Genomic DNA, 21982 nt, shown 5'->3' on the forward strand with positions numbered 1-21982 from the left:
TGCCCCCACCCCACAGACCGCCCGGATCCTGCTCTCACCAAGCTGCTTATTTTTGGAGGAAAATATGCCCAAATTGGCTTTGCACAGTAGTATTAGGGGGGGGGAATAAAAATAAAGATTTGCCGGTGCAGCCCAGCTCCTAGCCCTGCTTTCCCCCCCCCCCCCACCGTGGGGATGGTGGGTGGGATGCCGGGGGACACACACACACACCCCCCCATCCTGCCTTCGCCGAGCACATCGGCCCCGCGGTAAAGCCCGGATCGCCGCCGCGGTTTAACGCCGGACCCCCTCCCCGGCGTGGGTTGGGGGGTTCGGGGAGGTGGGGGGGGGGGGGCAACGGCTTTCGGCTCCATTTTCTCTGCTGAGAAAATAAAGCCACAGCCTGAAAAGCAGCGGGTTCCCAAGGATGCGCCGGCCAGGCAGGACGGGCAGCGGGACGGGCAGCGGGACGGGCAGCGTGCCCGCCCCCCCGCCCCCCCCCCCCCCCTGCCCGGCATCCCCAAAGACGGGCACAGACCCCCAGCCCCTGCGTAGAGACTGGGGAAACTGGAGGCTGGGGGGGTGCAGGCAGGCTGCCCGTGCCGGGGGCTGCCAGCTCTGCCCGCTGCCAGCACAGCCCAGCCGGGATGGGACCCCCGGTGCCCCCCGGCCCCATACAAACCCCCGGGGTCTCGGGGCGCCCGCGGGGTTCCCAGGGGAAGGAGCAGAGCTGGACCCGGCCGCCGACAGCAACGAGAGGAGAGGAGAAAGGAGGTTACGCGGTTTCCAAGCTCCCGTTTCCCTGATGAACACTAATATATATCATTTGCATGTTAAAGTTCGATTCTTTTATCTTCTTTTCTTTTTAGAGAATAAAATAGAAGCTATTTACAACAAAACAATCAAACAACAACCTCTTAAAATCCCATATAGTGAGTGTAGTTCTCAAAATAAAGGGGAGGGAAAAGGATCTAAATGAATAAAATATCTCCCGATTTCCAATTTTTTTTTTTTTGTCTTTTTTTCCTTTAGAAGCCAGGGGTTTCACTAAAGCTCGCGTCGGCAGGCGTCCGTGCGTCTGTCTGGAGGTAACACGAGTTAAAAAAAAAAAAAAAATAAAATAAAATAAATGTACAGTGCAAAGTGTGATGTGAGTGAGGTAAACGGTCCCGGACCGGCGCGGCACAGTGGGACAGCCGGCAGCTCCGGCAAAACCCCCGGGCTAAAGCTTTTCTCCTTGCAAAGGAAAAACCCAACCAACATGAGAACAAGGACAGAGCCCGGCCAGACCCCGCCAGACCCCGGCTCCCTGCGCCCCGACCGCTGCCGGGCGAGGGCTGCTGGGGCAAGCTCTGCCCCCCCCCCCCCCGCCGTGGCTGCCGGCATTGGCGAGGGGGAAGGGGCCGGGGCGTTAAGGCGAAGCATTGTTGGAGGTAGAGCTGGGGGGCACGGCCAGCCCGGCTGGGGCCGCGGGGGGGACGCTGCCGCCGCCGCTCCCCACCCCACCGCCGCCACCACTGCCGCTGCTCCGGCTGCCGCCGCTGCCGCCGTTGCCTTTGCTGTAGGCAGAGGAGGGGAGCGAGGAGGAGGAGGAGGAAGAGGAGGAGGAAGGGCCGGGCGTCTGGGCGAACAGCACACCTGGGGAGAGAGTGGGGGGCTGAGCTGGGGGGCGGCACGGCTGTGCCAACGCTGCCTGCACACACCGCGTCCGCAGCCGAAAACGGGGCAAACGCCAGCGGGAGCGAGGCCGGGTGGTGCACGGCGGCGGCGGGGGCTGCTGGGGACGGCAGAGGTCAAGCAGCCCCCAGCCCACGCCGGCGGCGGGGGGAGCCCCTCACCTGTGTAGACGATACCGACATGCTGATGCTGTTGGTGCCGTTGCTGCTCAGGCCGGCGGCGGAGTCCTGGCGGTTCTCTGCTGGGGGAGAGCCGGGTTACGGACCCCGCCAGGACCAGGGGCCGTGGCGGCTCTGCCGGGGCAGGGGGCCGGGGCCGGCACTGACCTGGCGAGCGGGTGCCCTGGCTGTTGATGCGGATGCTCATGGGCAGCTGGGCCGTCATGGCCAGGAGGTTCTGCTGCAGCGCCCGCTGCATCAGCCGCTGCTGCTCGTCCGTCACCAGCGCCATCTTCTTCTCCGGGGGCTCCCCCGACTCCAGCTTCTCCCGCAGCTGCTCCAGCGCCACGGCTTGGGCGGCCGCCGCCACCTGCACCGCGGCCGCCTGGGCTGCCACCACGGGGTGGCCGGCCAGCGAGACGGGGAGCCGGCTGGGCATGGAGATGGGGATGGGGGAGTCCTCCTCTGCAGGGGCAGAGCAGGTGGTCAGGGACGCGGGGGACGGGGACAGACGGGTGCCACCACCCCGGGGTGTCCCCGGCCCTGGCACAACGGCTCGGGGCCCCTCCACACCTCGCGTCTGCGCTGGGGGCTGCCCGGCACCTCCAAGGGCCAGAGCTGGGTGACTGGAGTCAGGGTCTCTGAAACAAGCCCCGGTGCCCAGAGCCCGGGGAGGGGACGGCAGCGTGACACCCCCAGCCTGCGGCGCCCAGCTCTGCCCCTTTTGGGGCTGCGTCCCCAGTGCTGGGAGGGGGCTTAGCCCGCGGCCTGGACCCCGTGGCGGCCATTACCTTTCTTGATCTTCTGGACGGGAGCGATGGACCCGCCGTTGGTGGCGGAGGCCAGCCCCAGCGCCGGCACCGGCAGCTTGGGGGAGGAGAGGAGGCCGTGGGTGCCGCCGGGTGAGTAGGTGAAGAGGGAGCTGCCGAAGCCCTGCCGACGGCCCTCCCGCCGGTTGCTGTCGATCGCCGCCTGCAGCTCATTGGGGTTGCTCAGCCCTCGCTTCTCACATTCGTAGGGGTACAGGTACTTCATGTACCTGCCGGCGGAAAGGGATGGGGATGGTGATGTGGCGGCCGGGCACCCCCTGCCCGTGTGCCGCCCCCTCCCTCCGTGCCACCCCTTCCCTCTCCGCCATCCCCAGACCGGGGTCCCCCCAGCATCTCGCACAGGGCAGAGGGAGCGCGGGCAGCACCGACTCCGCCGGAATTGCCCCCCTTCCCAGCCCACCGCACCGTGCCGAGCCCCCGCCGCTCACTGGGTGCGCAGGGTGAAGGCAGCGCTGGTGATGGAGGTGGGCAGGTTCAGCCCCTTGGTGATCTCCCGCCACAGCTTCTTGTTGATCACCTCCACCAGGCCGCCCTTCTCCGTCACCAGCGTGTACAGCATGTACAGGTCCAGCACCTGCTTGGCCATGATGGGGATCCGGTTGACGGGGGTCCCTGGGGGGTGGGGGGGAGGAGAGAGCGGGTCTGGGCTGCTGCTTTCTCACCCCCGAGGCAAAGGGGGAGGGAAGCTGGCGAGACCCCCTGCGAGGCAGCGCGGGGGCCAGGGGGCTCCTCATCCTCCCTTCCCTTCCACCGTCCCCTTCTTTCCCCCTCGGGACCCCCCCCTCGCTGCCGTCTCGCTGAGCATCGGCCCCACGCACAAAGGAAACAGAAACTCGCAGTTTTCAGCCACAGCCCCCGAAACGGGGCCGAGCGCAGTTTCTCAGGCTGAGGTCGGCAGCACCCGGCAACATGAGTTATTTATAACGGCGGCGGCGCGTCCCGGCCATGAGGGTCCTGCTGAGCCGGGGGCTGCACATGCACTGGGGGGGGGGGTCATCCCTCCAGCGACGGGGAAGGGGCTGCAGTGCCTCCTCCCTCCCGGGGGGGGGGCGTCTCTGCCCTCCTGGCACCGGTGGGTGAGGGGGCTCAGGGAGGACCCCGGCGGGACGCAGCCAGCTCCGGCAGCGCCAGGCCAGCGGCTCCCCGGCCCCCCCGCGCACGCACACGTGCTTCCCCCAACGCCTGCCTGACAAAAGGCTGAAGGCAGCGATGCGTCAGCATTTCCAGCGCTGTTTTCCACGCAGGAACCAGACCCTCGACCAGGCGAACGCTTCGCTTTCAGCCTTTTCCACCCCCCGGCACCCACCCCCTGCCAGCCCGGGCAGAGCGAGAAGGCAGCGGGGGGGGGGGGGCTTCACCCTTTGCAATAACGCAGGGAAAGGACAGCAGGGAGAGGCAAAGCCGGGGGCAACGCGCCCAGGAGGGGCCGGACCCTGCAGGGCAGGGGCTGCAGGTCCCGGATATGATGGGTGCGGGGAGCGGGGCCGGGCGGGGGGGGGGGGGGGGCCGCAGGCGCCGGATCCAGCCCAGCAGGTTTGACCCTGCTATGCAAAGAGGTTAAAAATTAACCAGTGGCCCGGCCGGAGCTGTGACCTCGGGGTTGTAACGAGGGGCGAGGAAATGAGCCCCCGGCCCCAGGAGGGCGGGGGGGGGGGGTGGGGAGCGGGGCGGGTGTGCGGGGGGGCTCACCTCGCTTCTGCATGAAGCTGAAGAGGTCGTCCAGGAACTCCTTCCTCCTGGGGTCGCCATCCAGCTCGTACAGCTGTGCAATGAGAGGAGAAAAATGCTCAGAAAAAACCCTTACCTGTGCCCCCCGCCACCCCCTGCCACCCGGAGAGCCCCAACCCTCCCGAAGCAGCATCCCTGGGGCTTGTGCCCGCTGGCCTGAGCCGTTCAGCTTGCCGTTCGGCTCAGGGGGGTCCCTGCACGGGGCCACGGGATCCTGAGGGTCCCTGTGGCTGGGGGCTGAACTGCACCCATGCCCTGGCAGAAGCCCCGGGACGGCGGTGCCATCCCCTGCCTGCCCCGCTCAGAGCTTGGCCCCGAAACACCGGTGCCGAAATCGCAGCGCTGCCCCACGCCTCGCCCGCAGGACGGAGCGGCTCCCACGCTGCGAGCGCCGCCATCGGCCCCTGGCTCCTCCCGGGAACGCCGATCCCGGTTATTTTTAGCATCCACCGTGTGCTTGGCACGGAGTGGAGCAACGCTTTGGTGTGATCCATCCTCTGCACCTGCAGCGCCGGAGCCAGTGCCGGGAGCTGGTGAGCTCGTGTGCCACTGTGCGAGCTTGTGTGCCATGGTGTGAGCTCCTGTGCCACTGCACAACCTCGTGTGCCACGGTGCGAGCTCGTGCCTGCCGTGTTGTGCTCAAAGGGGCTCCCTGGGGGTACAGCCCTGGCAAACGAGGGCTGTGACGAGGCGAGGAGGGTGCTGAGCTGGACCTGGCTGCAGGATGCCCTCCCGGCCGTGGCACGCCACTGGCTGCCGTGCCGCCTGGCAGAGCCGGCTCCCCTCTGCCTGGTGAGGCTGGCGCTGAGCGTGGGCTGCCCCGGCGAGGCTTCGTGCCCGTTGGGCAGCAGCCGTGGGGCTGGCAGCCTCTCCTCCTGCAAGAGCATCTCCCCCCCCAGGCCACCACGCTGCTCAAGGCACGGCTGCCGGAGCAAACCCGGCAGGATGAAGCACACCGCACCGCGCTACACAGCCGGGACACGTCTTTCTGAGCTGGGGCAGGCAGACCCGGGCAAGGCTTCTGGCACAGCCATGCCTCGAGCACCCGGTTCTGCTGGGGCAGCTTTTGTCGGGACCCCACCCCGCACCCGACAGCCCGGCACATTCCTGCCTGATTTATGGCAGCAGGATCTGCTGGCCTGAGCGTCCCAGCACGCAGGCAAGCACGCCACACCAGCTCTGCCTCTCCCCGGTGCTGGCAGCCGAAGCCCAGCACGGTTTCTGCCTGGAGGCGGTGGCTGGTGGATAATCCTCCCCCCCCCCCCCCCCCCCCCCCCGGAGGGGTGTCAGAGCAGGGGCGGTGCAGGGCAGGTGCTGCCCAGACGCCGTGGGGATGGACGCCGCAGCCCTCGCCCCGGCCCCGCCACCCCCGGCCCCTCAGTGCTGAGCGGCTCCCGCTTTTCTCAATGACAACTTTGAACAACTGCCAGCGGAGCCGCGGCCGTGGCGGCCAGGAGGGGGCTATAAATATTACCACGTAACTCACCAGGCATGCACCGCGGGGCCACCAACCACGTGGCGGCACAACAGCACATTAACCGGGTCACCGATACGCCCGCTTGTCCCGCGGGCATGCCCGGCACGGCACCCCAGCGGCACCGGGACCCGCAGAGGGGCCGTCGCCCCGGCTGTGAGCGAGGGGTGCGAGCCCCCTCCTCCCACCGCCCCCCAGGGAGGATCCGGATCCCGTGGGGCTGAACTCGCCCGCTGGCGCCGATCAAAGGGATCAATGGGGCCGCGCGATAAGAGGGGCAGGGCGCTGCAGGAAAGCCATAAACCCCCAGTTCCCCTGGAAACCTCGCAAGGCTCGCCCGGCCCCCAGCAAACCCCCAGGGAAGGGGCAGGAGCCACCACCGCCGGCCCAGACTCCTCAAAGCCCCTCTCCCGCCCCAGAGAGGGGTGCGTGTGCGGGGGGAGCCCAGAGGGACCACAGCACAGAGCGAGCGGAGCGGTGGTCCCCGGCAGGGCAGGGGCAGGGCGCGGCACAGCGGGCACCGCCGTGTCTTTTCGGGCTGAGCCGCGCAGGCTGCTCCCAATCGGCCGAGGGATGTTGGGCCGGCGCCAATCCAGCCTCCCCTGTTTCCTCGAGCAGCTCCGAAAGCTGCACGCAGAGAAAGGGCTTCCCCGGCGCCTGCCGCCGGGGCATGATCCTGCAGGGTGCTGAGCCCCCCGCTGCCCACGGGACTACACTCGAGCCTGCGGCTCCACTGCCCGTGGCACCCCTGCCGTCCCCCACGGTTCACCCCAAGTCTAAACCCCCCACGCCCCGTTAACCCCACTAACGGGGCGACAGCCCTGCCTGCGCAGCAGGAGCTGGGGCAGAGGCTGCAGCCTCCCGGCACTGGCACCGTGGCAGAGATGCTGCACCACAGCACCGCGGGGACCCCCAGCACCACGGGAACCCCCAGCCCACGGGGCAGCACCAGCGCTGCCACGGATCCCACGTGTCGGACACAGGCGGTGTGCCGGGCGGCCGGGGCGCGCTCAGCCCAGCCAGGGGATTAAATACAAACACGGGGAGGGAGAAGTGCCATGGCGCAGCGGAAGGGAGGGAGGACTGGAAAACCATCGCCCTCCTGCTCGGGAGAAAGGAAAATGTGAAAACCCAGAAGTGCTGGCAGCATGGGGCCGTGCCCCCGGCGCTGGCAGGGTTTCGCCCGTCCCTGGGGAGAGCTGGCAGCGGTGTTGGCCTCGGCCCCTGCACCATCCCCAGGGCCTGGGGTCCCGAATCGCAGCAGGGCGCGGGCATGACCGGCCAGCACCAAACGCGGAGCTGTCCCGGCGCAGCGCCCAGCACAGCACGAGGGGGTCACGAGCAACCTATTAACCTGCAGAGCTCTAAAAATCGATTAGCCGTTTATGAAAACATCGGTTCATTCAATTTTTATAAAGCCAGCTCTTAAATAAAGCCTCTCTCCCCCGGCTGCAGGAGGGAGCTGCGGCTGCGTTTGGGAAGGGACGAACGCACTGGTTCATTTACTGCCGCGACCCCCCCGGCCGTAAGCCCCCCTGGGCTCAGTCCCGAGGGGAACGGACGCGTTTAAGAGGATGAAAGAAAATTAACCATCAGCTGAGGAAAGCGTGCGCTGGCCAGGCCGTGGGGATTAGCGGCAGCCGACGGGCGGCTGCCCCATGTGCCGTCCTTCCACCACTCGCCAGCCCCAGTGGTCCCATGCCGAGCTCCGCCGGCTGTGGCCACTCTCCCCCCTCCGAGCTGGGACAAAGCCACGGAGGGGTCACCAGAGCCGGCGAGCAGAGCGAGCCCCGTTCCTGCCCGGCGCACTCGAGGCCCTGCCGGCACACCCAGCCGCGGCTGCCGGGCAAAGGATGTTTCGCAAGCTGCCACTTGTGGTTACCGGTGAGATTTCGACAGCTCCGCCGTGCTTGGCTGCTGCTCACCGGCTACCGCCGCCCCGGAGCGGGGAGAGGGGCTCGGATGGGCCAGGGCTCCCCTGTGCCAGGCACTTCCCCAGCTGCACCCCCAGGAGCCCCCCTGGACCCTCGTCTGGCTCTGCCGATGCCAGCAGAACCGCCTGGCGTGAGGGCAGCTTCCCGGGGAGCTCGGCCAGCAGTGCCGCGAGGCAAGGACGTGCCCCGCCGTGGCCGGGACGTGCCCTGCCTGCACCGTGGTGGGCACCACGTGACCAAGCGGCATCCGCCGAGCTACCCCCGTCCCCCCGGGCACAGGCAGAGACATGGAAGGGGGCAGAGACGAGCGACTTCCAGCAGCCCCTCGCAGGATTTCCTTGCATTGACAGCATCCCGCGTTTGCCGGGACACCTCGCTGGCAGCCCGCGGCGCCCCCGCACTGGCGAGGACACGGCAGAGGAGCCATGCACCCTGCAAACACCGAAAGACAGTGCGGGCATCGTAGGAAAGCTTAGATATTGGGTCTCAAAATAAAAATTGAGGAACAGAAACATGTTTTCGTTTCAGCAGCATGTGAAACTGAGTGTGCAGCCAGGCTCGGCACGGACCAGGTGCCGCTGGCACCACCGGACCGAAATCAGCAGGTGCCGATCCCTGGCTGGTGCCGATGCCCTGCCCGCCGTGCTCGGGCATGGCTTCTGCTCGGCACAAAGCGCGGTTCCTCGTTGGGGAAGCGCGGGCGGAGGCGGCGAGGCTCGGTGCAAAGGTAACGCCGGCCGCCGGGCAGTGAGCCACAGGGAGAGGCCACCCTGCCGCCGCTGACTCAATAGATTTACATTTCGTAATTAGGGAGGCCGCAGGGAGGTGGAAACGACTTAATCTGTAATGCAGCTGCCCTGAGAATATCCCCTTACAGTGGGGAGGCTGCCCGGCCACACCGCACCGCTGACGGGTCCCCACGGTGAGAGCGCGGTGCCAGGGGATGCCGCAGCACAGCCGAACCCAGCCCAGTCGGAGGGATAGGAGATGCCCCCCCACTTCCCCAAGAGCCCCCCGGGCTGGGGGATCCGGCCCCGTGCACCCGGCGCTCCCAGTGCTCACCCAGCACAGGGCAAATGCCCGGCGCCACCGGCACGGCTGGCTCTGCATTGTGGTGCCCAACCCGCCTCACCGCTGGTGCAACCTCCGTCAGCTCCAGCCCTCCGTCCTTGCGGCCGGCTGAGGACGAGGTGCCAGATGGCCGTTGCCAGCAGATATATAATTAAGTGGAGGAAGAATTAGGAAGGCAGCGGGCGGGTGGGCGGCGCTGACCCCGCACCCCAGTGCCCCGGCAGGATGCCAGCCCGGCGTTTGGTGTGGATGACCGGATTAACGTTTCAAACCAGATTACGGGAAAATCCCAACCCGTTGGCTTTCAAAGGGCCGGCGGGGAGGCGGCCCCTCGGCAATGCCAGGAATGCAGGAGAGAGCCCTCGGCACGGGAGCGGTGCGTGCCGGGGGTCCGCCGGGAGGGACCAAGATAACACCCCCCCCTCCCGACCAGCCCACCACTCCCCTGCTAACAGCCCCCCCCCCCCGAGCTGCGGGCAAGGAGCGCAATTAAAGCAGGGAGGGGAAGCGCCATTTAACGAGGCTCCGAGAGTGCAGCCACGGTAATGCCGGGGTTTATGTCGGAGCCAGGCAAGTCTCCCCATCGGCAGGAGCCCCCACGCCTGCCCCACCGGGAGTCACAGGGACCCCCCAGCCAGGGGTGTGCGGGGCTGGGTCTGCAGAGGAGTCTGTGTCCCAGTGTCCTGAGCCAGCGTCCTGCGTCCGAGTTAAAAACAACCCCCCCCCACGACTCGGTTCCGGGTTTTCAAGCCTCAGGGAATAATTTTCAAGTTTCTTTTCCATCGCCAGGAAGTCTTGACACTCCCGGCTTTCCTCCCTTCTCTTCGAAACCGGTTTGGAACATGCATGCCGTGAGCCGGGGGGGGGGGGGACAGGCCCCCAAGGGCCACAGCAGCAGGGACGGGGGGGCTGGTGACCCCTCCAGCGGGGCTGACCGCCTCGCAGGGGCTGTAAAGTCCTGAATTTCTGTATTTAGGGAAAAAATACAACAAAGGCAGCCGCAGGGGAGAGCCCACCCCGGTGAGGAGCCCATGGCAGGTAGCAGGGCAAACGTCCTCTCTGATTGATTTCAACCCGGGCGGCGTGACGGGGGGTGGGGGGCTCCTTCTCTCTCTCTTTCTTTTCTTCTTTCCTTCCTCCGAGCGGCCCCCGGGGACGCGTCCCTTTGTCCCGCTGACAGCCAAGGGGCGACGCCGGGAGGGGGAGAGACTGCGCACGCTAACGAGTTATTTAACGAAGAATAAACACGCGGGTGGTGTTTCCCGTCCTGCTCCTGGCCGGCGCACGCAGCCCCCTGGCTCCCAGCATGCCGAAGCCAGGACCTGCGGGGGGGGGGGGGGGGCACTTATTCAGAAAAAGAAAGCAATTTGTAAAAACTGGAGTTGAAGGGTTGGTGACAAGCCCCAAAATGAAGTGTTTCGGGTGACGCTGCTGAGGCGGTTTCCCGTAAGATGGTGGCTGAGTCAGGGCTGGGGGTGCCCGAGGCCGTGCAGCCCCTTCTCCGCGCTGGGGTCTGCGCAGCCCCCTTCCCCAGGCAGGGCTATCACGGTAAGCGGGGGACAGCACCGGCACGGCCCCCGCCGGGGCGCGGGTATCGGGTTTGCTGGGGCCAATCCCTCCCGGCAAAGGGAGATTCCAGCCTCGGCACAGATCCTGCCGCAGATAAAATGCTCGGCCTAGGGACCGGTCACCTCTTGCCGTCCCCATCCTAATCGCCTGCGAGCCCCCTCAAAGCACGCCCTCCTCTCGGGAAGGGGCTGCCAGGGGGCAGGGGCATGCACCCCCTCCCCAAAATCCCCAGGGGCAGCCCCCCACCACCTCGCTCACCAGCTCCGAGGCCGGCCAGGAGCAGGACAGTGCTGCCGGGAGCCTTGCCCGCACAGGACAGGACGGGGCCGGCTCCTGCCGCCGGCAGCCGAGTCCACTGACCGGCCCGGCGGGATTCCTGCCACCTGAGCGTGGCCGGGGCCGCCCGGGGCAGGGGTCCGTTTCTGCAGGGGGAGCCGGCGAGGGGGCCGGGGAGCGCTGGGCCCTCACCGCCGCACTTCCCGTCGGCACTATTGTTCCCGCCGGTTCCCAGCATTGTCCCCTCCGCAGGTCGGCACCGCCCAGCCCGGGATGCTGCCCCACCGCAGGTGCCTCTCCCCGCTGGTGCCCCCTCCTCGGGCTGGGAGCTGCGGGACCAGGTAGGCGGCAGATCCATCGGCACTCCTGTGGCACAGGGACAAGCCCAGTCCCAATCTCCAGCCATTGCCCCAAAGGGCTGGGGGTCTGGAGACCACCTGAGATTCCACCAGCACCTGCAAACCCCCCGAGTGATGCTGCAGCCGCATCCTGGCCATGGTCCCGTGGGAGTCACCCCACCAGACGCAGGGCAGCGGACAGGGACGAGCAGGAGCCCACAGCACCGCAGGCAGTGTCCCGTCCCAAACCGAGCCCCCCGGCAGCATGGGGGTCCCATGCAGCCCCTGTGCCCGGCCCCGCCGCCTCCCCGGCCAGGCTGGCAGGAGCAGCCGTACGGGTGACCCAGGGAGACACGGGCCGGTGTCAGCACTGACACGGCGGGTGTCACCACGCCGCAGAGGGGGACATTGAATGGGCGAATTAGTCGCCGTTTAACCTCCCTGACCCCCCATTGTCCGCGAGCCGTCAGCCTCCCTCCCCGCCACGCTGCGGGGCCGCTCCTGCCCGGCCAGCTGGCAGCCGCCGGGACACTCCGCGTGGATCCACGTCCACGCACCAGAGCCATCCCGGTGCAGCGTGCTGCCAGGCCCAGACCAGTGCTGGCTCCAGGACGGCTGCGCGGTTGCTGTTTTTCCCCTTCCCGCAGAGGAGGAAGCGAATCCTGCTGCAACTGCATTTCAAACGATGGTTTCAGAGGGACCTGCTGGGCGGCAGCTTGCCGGGCTCCGGCTAAAACAAAAACCGGTTCAGTGTCTGAACGCCGACGCGTGGCACGGGCTGCCAAGAGGTCACTGCCGAGCAGCGGGGGAACGGGGGAGCTGCTGCCCCCCGCCAAGCTGAGAGCTGCCAGCCAGGGCGGGCGGATGGGAGTCAGCCCGGCAGTGGCGGCTCTCCCAGCCCTTGCCGCGTGCGTGCCGGTGCATGCCCTTGACACATGCTCGTTATCGCACCGGACCTTGTGCAAATATTAATTCAGTGAAGTCAGGCAGTGTTGAGAAAGCTCGTCCCAGGCAGCAACACCCAGGGCCCGGCTCACACACTGCTGGCGCGGCTCCCCGCCGCTGGCCGGGCGGACCCCGGGTGGGCAGCCGAGCCGGAGCCATGCGGCACGGACCCAGGGAAACCATGGCCAGAGCAGCAAAGCTTTTCCCAATGGAAGAGTGGTGCAAACCCTTCGGGCACCTGGCGAGCCCCCACCTCGGGCTGCCCCTCCCCGTATGCCCCCAGCCCTCCCCGGGGTGACACCCAACAGGGCTGGCAGGTCGAGACCCCCAGGCAAGGACCCGACCCCGGTGCGGGGGCAGCTGCACAGGCAGAAGCGGCAGCTTCGTTGGCCCTTGCAGGCGAGCCGGGGTTTAAATTCCACCATATGTAAATGATCGCCTTATAAAGGGGATCGCTGTAAGCCAGAGCAGATGAGTCACCCGGGGCTTCCACCGCCCGGCCGGGGATTTGTCTAATTGCAAATCTGTTCCTGAAATGCAAGGTCCTGCACCTCCATCTGCCCGCGGGACGGCTGCTCCGCCGACCCCGCCAGCGGTCCCCACCACGGTGGGGGTCCGGGGGGGGGGTGTCTGTGGGGTGTCCCGCCAGCCCCGCATGCCCTGGCCTTGCCTGCGGGAGCTGGAAGAGGTCCAGCAGCCGCAGATGGTTTTGACAGGCAGCCAGCTGTGGGCCGTCAGCCCTGGGAACCATCACCGCAGAGCTGCTCCGGCAGTGCCGAAACCTCGCTGTTTCCTTGCGCTGCCGGTGACCCTCGGAGAGGAGGGGTGCAGCGGGGGACACTGCCACGGCTCCTTTGCCATGGCACTGACGCAGCACCAGAGTGATGTTGGCTCCGGCAAAGCTGCTGCCCGACCCCGTCCCACCACAGCACCGGAGCGGGCGGCAGCACGCAGCGGCACATCGCAGGTGTTTGAGTCTCTGAAAGCAGGCGCTGCTGCCTGAGCAGGGGTCTCCACGGTGGCTGCGGGCAGAGGGGTGCTTGGGGGGGGACACAAGGAAGCCCTTTCCCGAAGGACCACTGTCACCAGTGACAGGGCCGCCCCCTCCCCACAGTACGTGTGGGGAGCGGGGACTGGCGCGCCCTTGCCCCTGCCCGGGGAGCAGAGCCCCAGCCCCGAGCAGCCCCGGCGCAGGGCGGATTATCGCCAGCTCTGTCCGGAGCGGGGACCCAGGCACAGGCAGATTAAGTGACCGATTGGAAGGGTCAGGGAGCGGGTCAGGAGCCGAGCTGGGAGCTGTGCCCTGACCCGGCTGTCCCGGCAGGCTCAGAATCCGGCAAGCGGCCACGCAGGCAGAGCGGGCAGTGCAGGCAGGTGCCCTGTCAGGGACGTGCCCAAGGGAGAGCGGGGGGATCCCCCCGTCCCTGAACTGCCACCCGCCCCTCGCCCTGGCCCCCGATTGCAGCACGTCCGGCCGGGCCCCAGGACCGGCTGCCATTTCTCCTGCGGTTTGGGCCAGAAATAGGGTGATGGAGCAATGCGGTGCCCTTGCCCAACCGCTCCGCTGCCGGGCGGCTGTTTGCTTTGCTGACAAAGGACCTGCTCTCGTCTCTGCTCTTTTTTTTTTTTTTTTTTTCCTCCTTCTTTTAAATAAACCCTCATTCCTGTTAGTTCAGCTGTGCCGGAGCTGAGAGGCAACTGCCTCCTCTGCAGCCCTTGCATCAGCCCAGGGGGCCGGGGCTCTCGGGGGGATGCCAGCAGCGATGCCCAGGCTGGGGGGAGCCAGCCCAGCTCCTGAGCCAAGGGACGCCCGGGGGGACGGTCCACCCGGGAGCAAACAAAATCCGCGGGGCGAAGGCGCTGGCCGGACACCCGAGGCAGGAGGGACACATCCCCCGTCCCCCACCTTGTTAATTATCCCGGGACTTGTTGGGACAAACGGCCTCACACAGTCTCTGGACACTGGGACCGGCACCCTTGGGCTGAGCCGGCTGCGCGGCCACCCAGGCGTCAGGCTGGGGGAGGCACTCGGTGGGTAAGCCGCTCTCGCTGAGGAGAAGTCCCTGACCCCCGGCCGGGGATCCGGTGGGATTACAGCTCCGGGAATGCTCCCTGAGCACTGTGAGCCGATTACCGGGCTGGATCCCTGGCCAGGAACACCCTTCAGGGAGCAGGACAGTGGCACGGGGCGAGACAGGCGATGGCTGCACCAGGGTCGCAGGGGAGGACGCTGCCGTTCTCCCAGCACGGGTCCACCTGTGACCGAACCCTGGCCCCCGGCGCCCCATCCCACTCCGGTCTCCTCCTCGCCCCCGTTATCTGTCGCCAGCGCGGCCAGGCGCCGCAATCGCCTCCTCCCGGCGCAGAAGCGCCCAGCCGGGGGCCCCAGGGTGCTCCCCTTTATCTGTGCCCCTGCCACGCCACAGCACCGGCTGGAGCAAAACCACCTTTGGGGTGGGGGGACGGCAGCCCCCGGACGGGTGACGACGCTCGGGTGCCCCTTTCCCTGCGCAGGGGCCCCCTCACCCTCCCTGGGGGCGGCTCATCCGCTCAGCTGGCTAATGCAATAAAGCTCTAATCAATATTTTAAAGAAAGTAAATGGACCCTCCTGCCCTCGTTAAGAGGCCGCAGGGCCCCCGCTCCAGGCCCCACTCCCCCGGCAAGCTTTGGGCTTTTGAAATAAAAATAATCCATGGGAGAAAGGGGTTCAGGGCCACGCACCAGGGGCTCTGCCGCCCATGGGGGCAGAGGGGATCCCTCACGCCTTAACCGGAGCCTGGGGTTTCTGCACGGGGCTCTGAGCCCCAGGGCTCCGGAGGAGGAACGGGCTTTTCCTCAGCCCCTCCCACGGTTCCCCTAGGAAAATCCCAGCTTCATCTTTCCGGGAGCTGCCGCGGCCCTGCCACGTGTGCATCCCGGCAGGTCCCCCAGCCTGGGAGTGGGCAGGGCGGGGGGTCCGGTTTTGCCCCCGCTGCGCCCAGCGTGCCGCCTGCCGAGGTTGCAGAGTTGCTTTCAGTTTACTTTTTTTTTTTCCCTAACCGTTGCACTTTGAAACGCCGTATCTCAGGGGAGCGCTGCTCGGCACAAGATAAGGGCTGAGGTTTTCGCCCCCACGTGCCACCGGTGCGGTTCAGATGTCCCCATTTGGGACAGCTTAAGAAACCTCCTGCCCCCCCCAAAGCACCAGCAAACCACTGCCGGCACAGCCTCCCCCCAGCACCACGTCGGCTTCTTAAAACCTCTGATGCTTCTCGCGAACGGGAGCAGAGACAGGGGGTTAAACATCAGCCTGGGGCACCCCAAAAGGGGGCACCCCAAAGGGAGCCCAGTGGCTGCCGCAGCCAGGGGGAGCGGAGGGAGCACCGGGGGTCAGCCCCCTCCCCACGCCGCCAGCCGCCCCAGCTGCCCTCCCGCGGGAAGCGGTGCCGGGGTGACGGGGTGCAGGCGCCCGGGGGATCACGGGCAGCCGCTGCCTGTCGCAGGCAGCGCAGGAAACTCCAAAAGGGGCAGAGGCAGGAAACGCCGGCCCCGTGGGCTGCTGACGCGCCCAGGGCTCACGCTCCTGGTATTAGTAGGGCACAGTAATAGCAGTAACGAAACAGAAAGGTCGGGAGGGGGGTTCTCCACGGGGCAGCAGCAGAGCCCCCCCCCCCCCGCTCACCCGCCGGGGCTGGGGCGCAGACATCAAAGCAGGTTTTTCCCCAGCAGCCCCACGCCGACGGCAGCAGCTCGCCGGCCAGGCATTACGCAGCAGTTTGTGGCGGCACGCAGCAGTGCCGGATTTTTGGCAGGGCTTGGCTGAACCGCTCATGCTCCGGTGCCTCGGCAAAGCCCAGCTCCCCCCGCAAGCATCGCCCCCCGGAGCGGCGGCGTGACGGCAAATGTCCACGGTGCAAGCCCCAGCACCTGGCCATGGTGCCCTGAGGGGCGGGTGCCAGGGCTCACCCCTAGCCCCCCGCGGCACAGCCCTCCGTGGCCTCCCATGGCCAGCTGAAACCCCCACGGCTGAGCCCAGCTCCAGGCTGGCAGCCCGGACACGCCAACATTGCCCCGGCCCCCCGGGGACCTGCCGTGCCTTTTGGGGTGGGGTTAGAGACAGTCCCAAACCCAAACAGAAGCAAAGACGGCCCCGGCCCGGCCACGCAGCCCGGCACATTAGCAGCGTGCCGACATCCCACCGGACCCCTCCGCCCCTGGTGGGGCTACAACAGGCGCAAGATCAAAATGAAAGCGAGCCTGCCCTCGCTGCCGGCCAGCGTGGGAGGACGACATGACGGTCATTCCCCACAGGGAGCCTCCTCCCACCCCAAAAATACCCCTTTCCCCCCAAGGAGCCATCGTGCCCTCGGCAGCCGCTGCCCCCTGAGCCCCCTGCCGCGCTGGGGGCTCCTTTGTTCTGCTGCCCGCGCGGGCAGCGCCCCGGGTCAGCCGCCAAGCTGACCTCTGCCTGCACAGTAGTCGTCCCCAGGGACGGGGAGGTGCCACGCGCCAGCTCCCTAACCTCCCTAACCTCCATAACTCTTCCTTGCGCCCTCCTCTTCCTCTCCCCTGAACCGGGCCCCCTCCTCCTCCTCCCCCCGGCCCCCCACGGCTCGACCCGGCCAAGCCCCAGTTTGCAGGAATCTGTCCCAGATGGGTCAATAAAACCCTGCGGTGGAGGACAGGGACAGCCCCTCGGCAGGCACGGAGCACCCGGGGCTTCAGCGTGGAGATGGGCACGGGGACTCGGACAGCGGCAGCGCCCGGCAAGGACCGCGTCCTCGAGCACAGAGAGAGCCGGGCCAGGGAGGCCGGGGGGCTGACGCCAGGCTGGGCCGTTCACCAGCACCAGCACATCCGGAGCTGAACCCAAACCGCAGCCGCAGGGAGACCTGGAGAGCCCCGGAGGTGCTGGGGATGGCCAGACCACCAGCCCTGAGCTGCCTGGGGGGGACCCGAGCCTGCTCGGAGGCAGGGAGAAAGAAATCAGTCACCCGCCTCCCCCAAACCGAGCCCACGCGGCCGCAGCTCGGCCCCAGAAGGTGCTGCAGGGGCCCGACTCAGCCGATGCGCACAGGAGGCTGCGCGCTCCCTGCAAGCTTGTGGGAGAGCAGAGGTGCTCCCAGCACCGAGAGGCTCGTTAGCAAAAAAAGAGGAACCCCGAAATAGCCCCCTCCTTGAGCCGCGTTTCCCCACTGCGGTGGGAAGGCCCAGCACCGACACACCACGTTTCTGGCACCGTGTCCCCGCCGGCTCTCCCGCGCAGAGGGATCCGGCTGTGGTGCACCAGCACCCTGGCGCTGCCGGGGTTTCCCCTAACACAACCCTACGCTGGTGAAGGGGTGTCAGCAGTGGGAGCAGGGGCAGGGAAGGGGTAAAGCATCGCCTGCCAAGCAGCGCCAGGGCCACGGCGGCCGCCCCACGCCGGCACTCACTGTTTACATTCCTGCTGCTCCTTCCCAGGCCTTGCCGGCCCGGCCGCGCCAGCTGGGCTGGGGCTGGAGCTGGAGAGCTCGGCGGCACGCGCTGGAGGGCGGCCAGGAGGAGCTCCCGGCCAGCGCCGCGCAGAGCAACCCCCTGGCCCGGGTCCAGCGGCCGCGATCCAAGCACCGGCGCGCTGGCGGGCTGACGTGCCGGGGAAAGCCTCTCCCAGCCGGGCGCTTCGCCTCCTCTCCTCCGCCCACAGCGCAGCGGTGGCAGCCGCTTTCCTCCCCCCTCCGGCTGCTTCCACGATTAACCGCCGTGCCGGGCTCTCCCCACCGACCCCGGGAAGCTTTCCGCTGGGAAGAGAAAGGGAGGGAGAGGGGCGGCTCAGCCCCTTTTGCCGGCACAGCTTAGGGGGAAGAGATGTGGAGGGGGCAGAGGACACGCTTGGGGACTCGGGCTGGTGTCCCCAAGCGCTGCGGCGGGGGACTCGGTGGAGACTATGGCATGGTCCACGGCACATCTATGGACCACTGCGGCAGCACAGCACGGCACGGGTCCTGCAGACACTGCCAGCCACCCAGCCCCAGATTTCCCCGTTGGATCCCAAGGGCTGGGAGCAATTGCCGGGCCCCCAGAGCTGGCGCACGGGTCCGGTACAGCACCAAGCCAGTGACAAACAGGAAGATCACGGCTGCGGTATCGAAAAAGCCTTTTCACAGATACGAGATCACGTCCCCAGCCCCTTGCTCCCTGACGGCAGGAAGCACAAAACAGAGAAACCGCAAGAAGAAGAGGCGGCGTGGGTGCAGCGGCACGAGGGACGTGCGGGGCAGAAGCATCCCTTCTTCCCCGCAGCCCGGCATGAGCACGCCGGGGAGGGCGGCCACACGCTCCGTGTTCACTTGTGCTTCCTTCACCAGCCCTGTCGTGAGGCTGCCCGCATCCAGATGTGCCGGCAGATCCCAGCAGCCCCTTCCCCCTTTTGGGAGGGATGCCCCTTCCGAAGGGGAAGGGGCAGGGGCCGTCGCATCCCTCCCAAAAGGCCACCGTGCCCCGGCCGCTCCATCTGGGTCCCATCTGCTGCTGTTGGCTCCCGTCCCTTCCCCCACCCCTAAACTCAGATGTATTTAAACACACACATCAAAGGCACCGGGCAGCCCCCAGGGAGCCCCAGCTTGCAGCACATTTCCTTCTATTAGCCGAAAGCGGGGCGCAGCGAGCTCCAGCGCTGGGAGAGAGCGGGAGCGTCCCTGCCTCCTTCCAGCCCGGCTCAGCCGGCACGGGGAAGGCGGCGCAGGGGGCAGCCAGGGTGCTTTCTGCCCAGTTTCACTCTTCAATGGCATTTTGGTGGCAGCAGGGGGGCAGCTCTGCCCCCAGGCATCCGCGAGGCCGGAGCCGTCCCACCAGGCATCACCTCTGCGGTGATGGTGATGGGGAGTAAGCCAGGTCCCCACCGAAAACGGCTTGGGGAGGGTGGAGAAGAGGAAAACCAAGAGTCCCTTCAGATTTGCAAGTTTGGGGTGGTTTTTTCCATCATTTTCAGCAAGAATCCTCCCAGGTCCCTGCAGCAAACCCCATCACACCGCCCGTCCACACCGGGGCCAGGCCACGGTGCCAAATGGGACACAGGATCCCACCAGAGCCACCGACCAAAGTGACAGGGGAGGGGACGAGGCTGAGCCCAAGCACTAAAACCCCGGAGAAATCCCACGCTTTCTTAGCGGCAATGACGGCAGCTTGATCCGAGAAGAATGCTGCCGGAGGTGGCACTGCCAGAGGCGTCTCACCACGGCTCTCGAGGACGCAGGGATGCGCGGCAGATCCGAGGAGCAGGGGAGGGACGGGCACGGGGGGGGGGGCACGCGCGTCTCGGCAGGCACCTACTTGCTTGAACTGTTCCTCGTAGGTCCAGTCGCCGTGGTCAGGCGCCGGCGGCGGGGGCTGCGCATGGCCCAGTCCGGAGGGGAGACGCTCCTGCCCGCCCGGCAGTCGCTGCGGCTCGCCCCGGTAGTGCTGGGGCGCCGGGGGCTTGCGGAGCAGCAGGGATCCTGCACCCGCCCGCACCGCCTCTGCTGAGCTGAGCCCTTCCTCTCCCATGTCTTCCTCCTCCTCGTAGTCTTCCTCTTCCTCCTCCTCCTCCTCGTCTTCCTCTTCCTCCTCCTCTTCACCCAGGTCCTCTTCAAAGTCATCTTCATCCCACTTGCCTTTCCTAGAGCAGGGGGCAGAGGAGAGATTTGGTCCCACGCTAGGCAGGGGGCTGGGTCCCCAAAGCCGATTCCTCTCCCCTGCCTGCCCGCCTCACAAGCACCCCACAGCCGTGGGGCTGGGACCACCCGCCTGGCACACGGGGAACCCAGCGAAGCCCCGGCGCACCCCTGTCGGCGGGTGGCAGCCCCATGGGGCACCACTGGCCACTGGCATCCCAAGACAGCAGCTCCGGCGGCGAGCGGGGCTCTGCCAGATGGCTCCCAGCCTGTTCCCTGCCCTGGAGAGAACGCGGGCTGGGAGGAGGTGGCCACGAGGTCCCTGCATAATTTAAAGCCAGACCGGGATCCTCTGTCACGGCCCCACGTGGCTCCCTGGGCAGAGATGAAATGTCGCCCCACGCCAGCCCGGTACGAGGAATCACGGCTGCCGAGCCGAGCTGCTGTTCTCGGCGCCTCCTGCTCCAGGACATCCCGACAGTGCCAATCCACCTCCCCACCCCGAGCTGCACGAACCCAGCCGCCCGACACAGCACAGGCAGCCCCCCGGCAGCCTCCACCATCGCTCCCCTGCCCCAAAAGGAAGCCTGCGTCCCCAGCCGGCCGTGCCAAAACCCACTGGGGCCAGACCACGTCCCTGCCCCTTCCCTGAAGCCGTAAGAGCTGCTGGTCTGTGCTAGCGTATACTCACAGATCCTCCTCGTCCTCCTCGGAGCCCATCTCCTGCTGGTACCCGCCATCCTCCTCCTCTTCCTCGCCGTGCTCTTCCTCTTCCTCCTCGGAGGCCTGGCTCTCATCCGACAGCCCTGGGCTGGACGAGTGGCTGAGGCCAGCGGCCGCTGCCCGCATGGCGGCCAAGGCGGCCATCTGCGCCCGCTGGATGTGCGCGCTCTCGGGCTCTGCTCCTTCCTCCGAGGGTGCCGGGGCTGGATCCTGGCCCCGGCCCCGGGCTGGGGTGTTGGCAGGGGTCTGCCCCGGGGCCGGCGGGGGCTGCGTGGGAGGCGGCGTGGAGCGCTGCTGCTGCTCCTGCTGCCGCGCTTCCAGTGCCTGCTGCAGCCGCGCACGCTGCTGCCGCTGCAGGTTCTCCATCACCGCCTGCAGCTTCATGGCTCTGCCGGCGGGCGGTGGGTCCCCGGGGGGGCGGGGGGCGATACACCCGGGTGGCAATGCCCGGGAGGCGCGGGGGGCAGCGCCCGGCAGGCTGCAGCGCTCCAGTGGGGCTGGAGGCCAAGGCTGGGCAGCACCGGGGGAGGGGGAAGCCGGGGCCCAGGGGGGGCGAGGGCAGCGGAGGGTCCGCAGCACCGTCAGGCTGTCAGGGCAGGAATCGCTGCCGGGTCAGGGCAGAAGCACGCGCCCCCCGACCCCCCTCAGCCTTGCCCAACGTCTCCTTCGCTCAAGGGCTCCGGCGGGATCCGCGGGTACAGGGTCGCTCGTCAGGATCAGGGTGCTGCCACCGTCGTCCGAGCGTGCCCCAGGCAGGCACCAAAACCTCCGCAGGCTCAACAGGCAGCGGTGGCAGCCCGGCGCATCGCCCCCTCCCTCGCCGACCGGGCACTTTCCGGGGGGTGGCAGCCTTGGGGTCAACGTGGCGTCCCCCTGCTCGGGGCCAGGCGTCTCTTAGTCCTCGGCCGGCTCGGCTTCCGGCAGGCGTCGGCGCAAACCTGCCAGGAGAAGCGGAGAAGAGGGTCAGCAGAGCTGCCGGCAGGAGCTGGCGAGCAGGAAGGAGTTAAAGACAGAGCAGGAGCCTCATTAATCTCAAGCTAATGAGATAGGGAGGCCGAGCCCTGCTGCTGGAGGGGGAAGGGGCCTGTTGGACCCGATAGCCCTGCCTGGCCCTGCAGGCAGCGGATACCAGGATACCAGCGCCCGCAGATAACAGACCTGGGAGGGCGCTGGGAGAGCCATCTGATGCGTCCCCCATGGGGGACAGGGCACGTCCCCACCCGGGCACCCGGGGACACGACACGCTGCACGAGAGCGAGGGGAGCAAGAGAGCTCGGCCACCGTGACGGCAGGAGCAGGCAGCTGCCAGGCCAGCACCGGGACACGAGTGGCACCAGGGTCTGCACGGCGCAGCAGAGGGGCCCCTCGCCCAGCAGGGTTCCCGAAGCACAGGGGGGATCCTTGTGTCCCCAGGGCTCCAGGGAAGCTTCCCATGGGATGGGCAGGCAGAGCCTCGCTCCTCGAAACCTCGGCAAACAGGCTGCTGCCGGCCGCCCCCGCACTCCTCCCCTTCCCCAGGGGCTGTGGGTCCTCCGGGGCAACGTGGGGCTGCAAGCAGCTCAACTCTGCTTCACCCCACCGGCACGTTATGGCCGGGCCCCACGACACCCCCACCGCCCCGGCACCCCGCCCTGGAGCCCCCCCTGCAGCACTGAGCCCCCCTCATCCC

The 21982-nt window shown here is 67.6% G+C and overlaps 1 protein-coding gene across 1 annotated transcript; it reads right to left on the reverse strand.

The window, feature by feature from the left end:
* Window positions 1–511: 511 nt before the first annotated feature.
* ARID3A (AT-rich interaction domain 3A) lies at window positions 512–20697 on the reverse strand. Its single transcript, XM_076359128.1, is given in 9 exon segments — window positions 512–1617; window positions 1818–1835; window positions 1838–1894; window positions 1983–2279; window positions 2606–2853; window positions 3073–3256; window positions 4334–4406; window positions 19271–19595; window positions 20282–20697. Coding segments are annotated over 9 exon segments (1845 nt in total). The 3' UTR covers window positions 512–1390.
* Between the last annotated feature and the right edge of the window lie 1285 nt (window positions 20698–21982).

Source organism: Aptenodytes patagonicus, chromosome 25 (genome assembly GCF_965638725.1).
Source record: "Aptenodytes patagonicus chromosome 25, bAptPat1.pri.cur, whole genome shotgun sequence".
Classification (NCBI taxonomy): domain Eukaryota; kingdom Metazoa; phylum Chordata; class Aves; order Sphenisciformes; family Spheniscidae; genus Aptenodytes; species Aptenodytes patagonicus.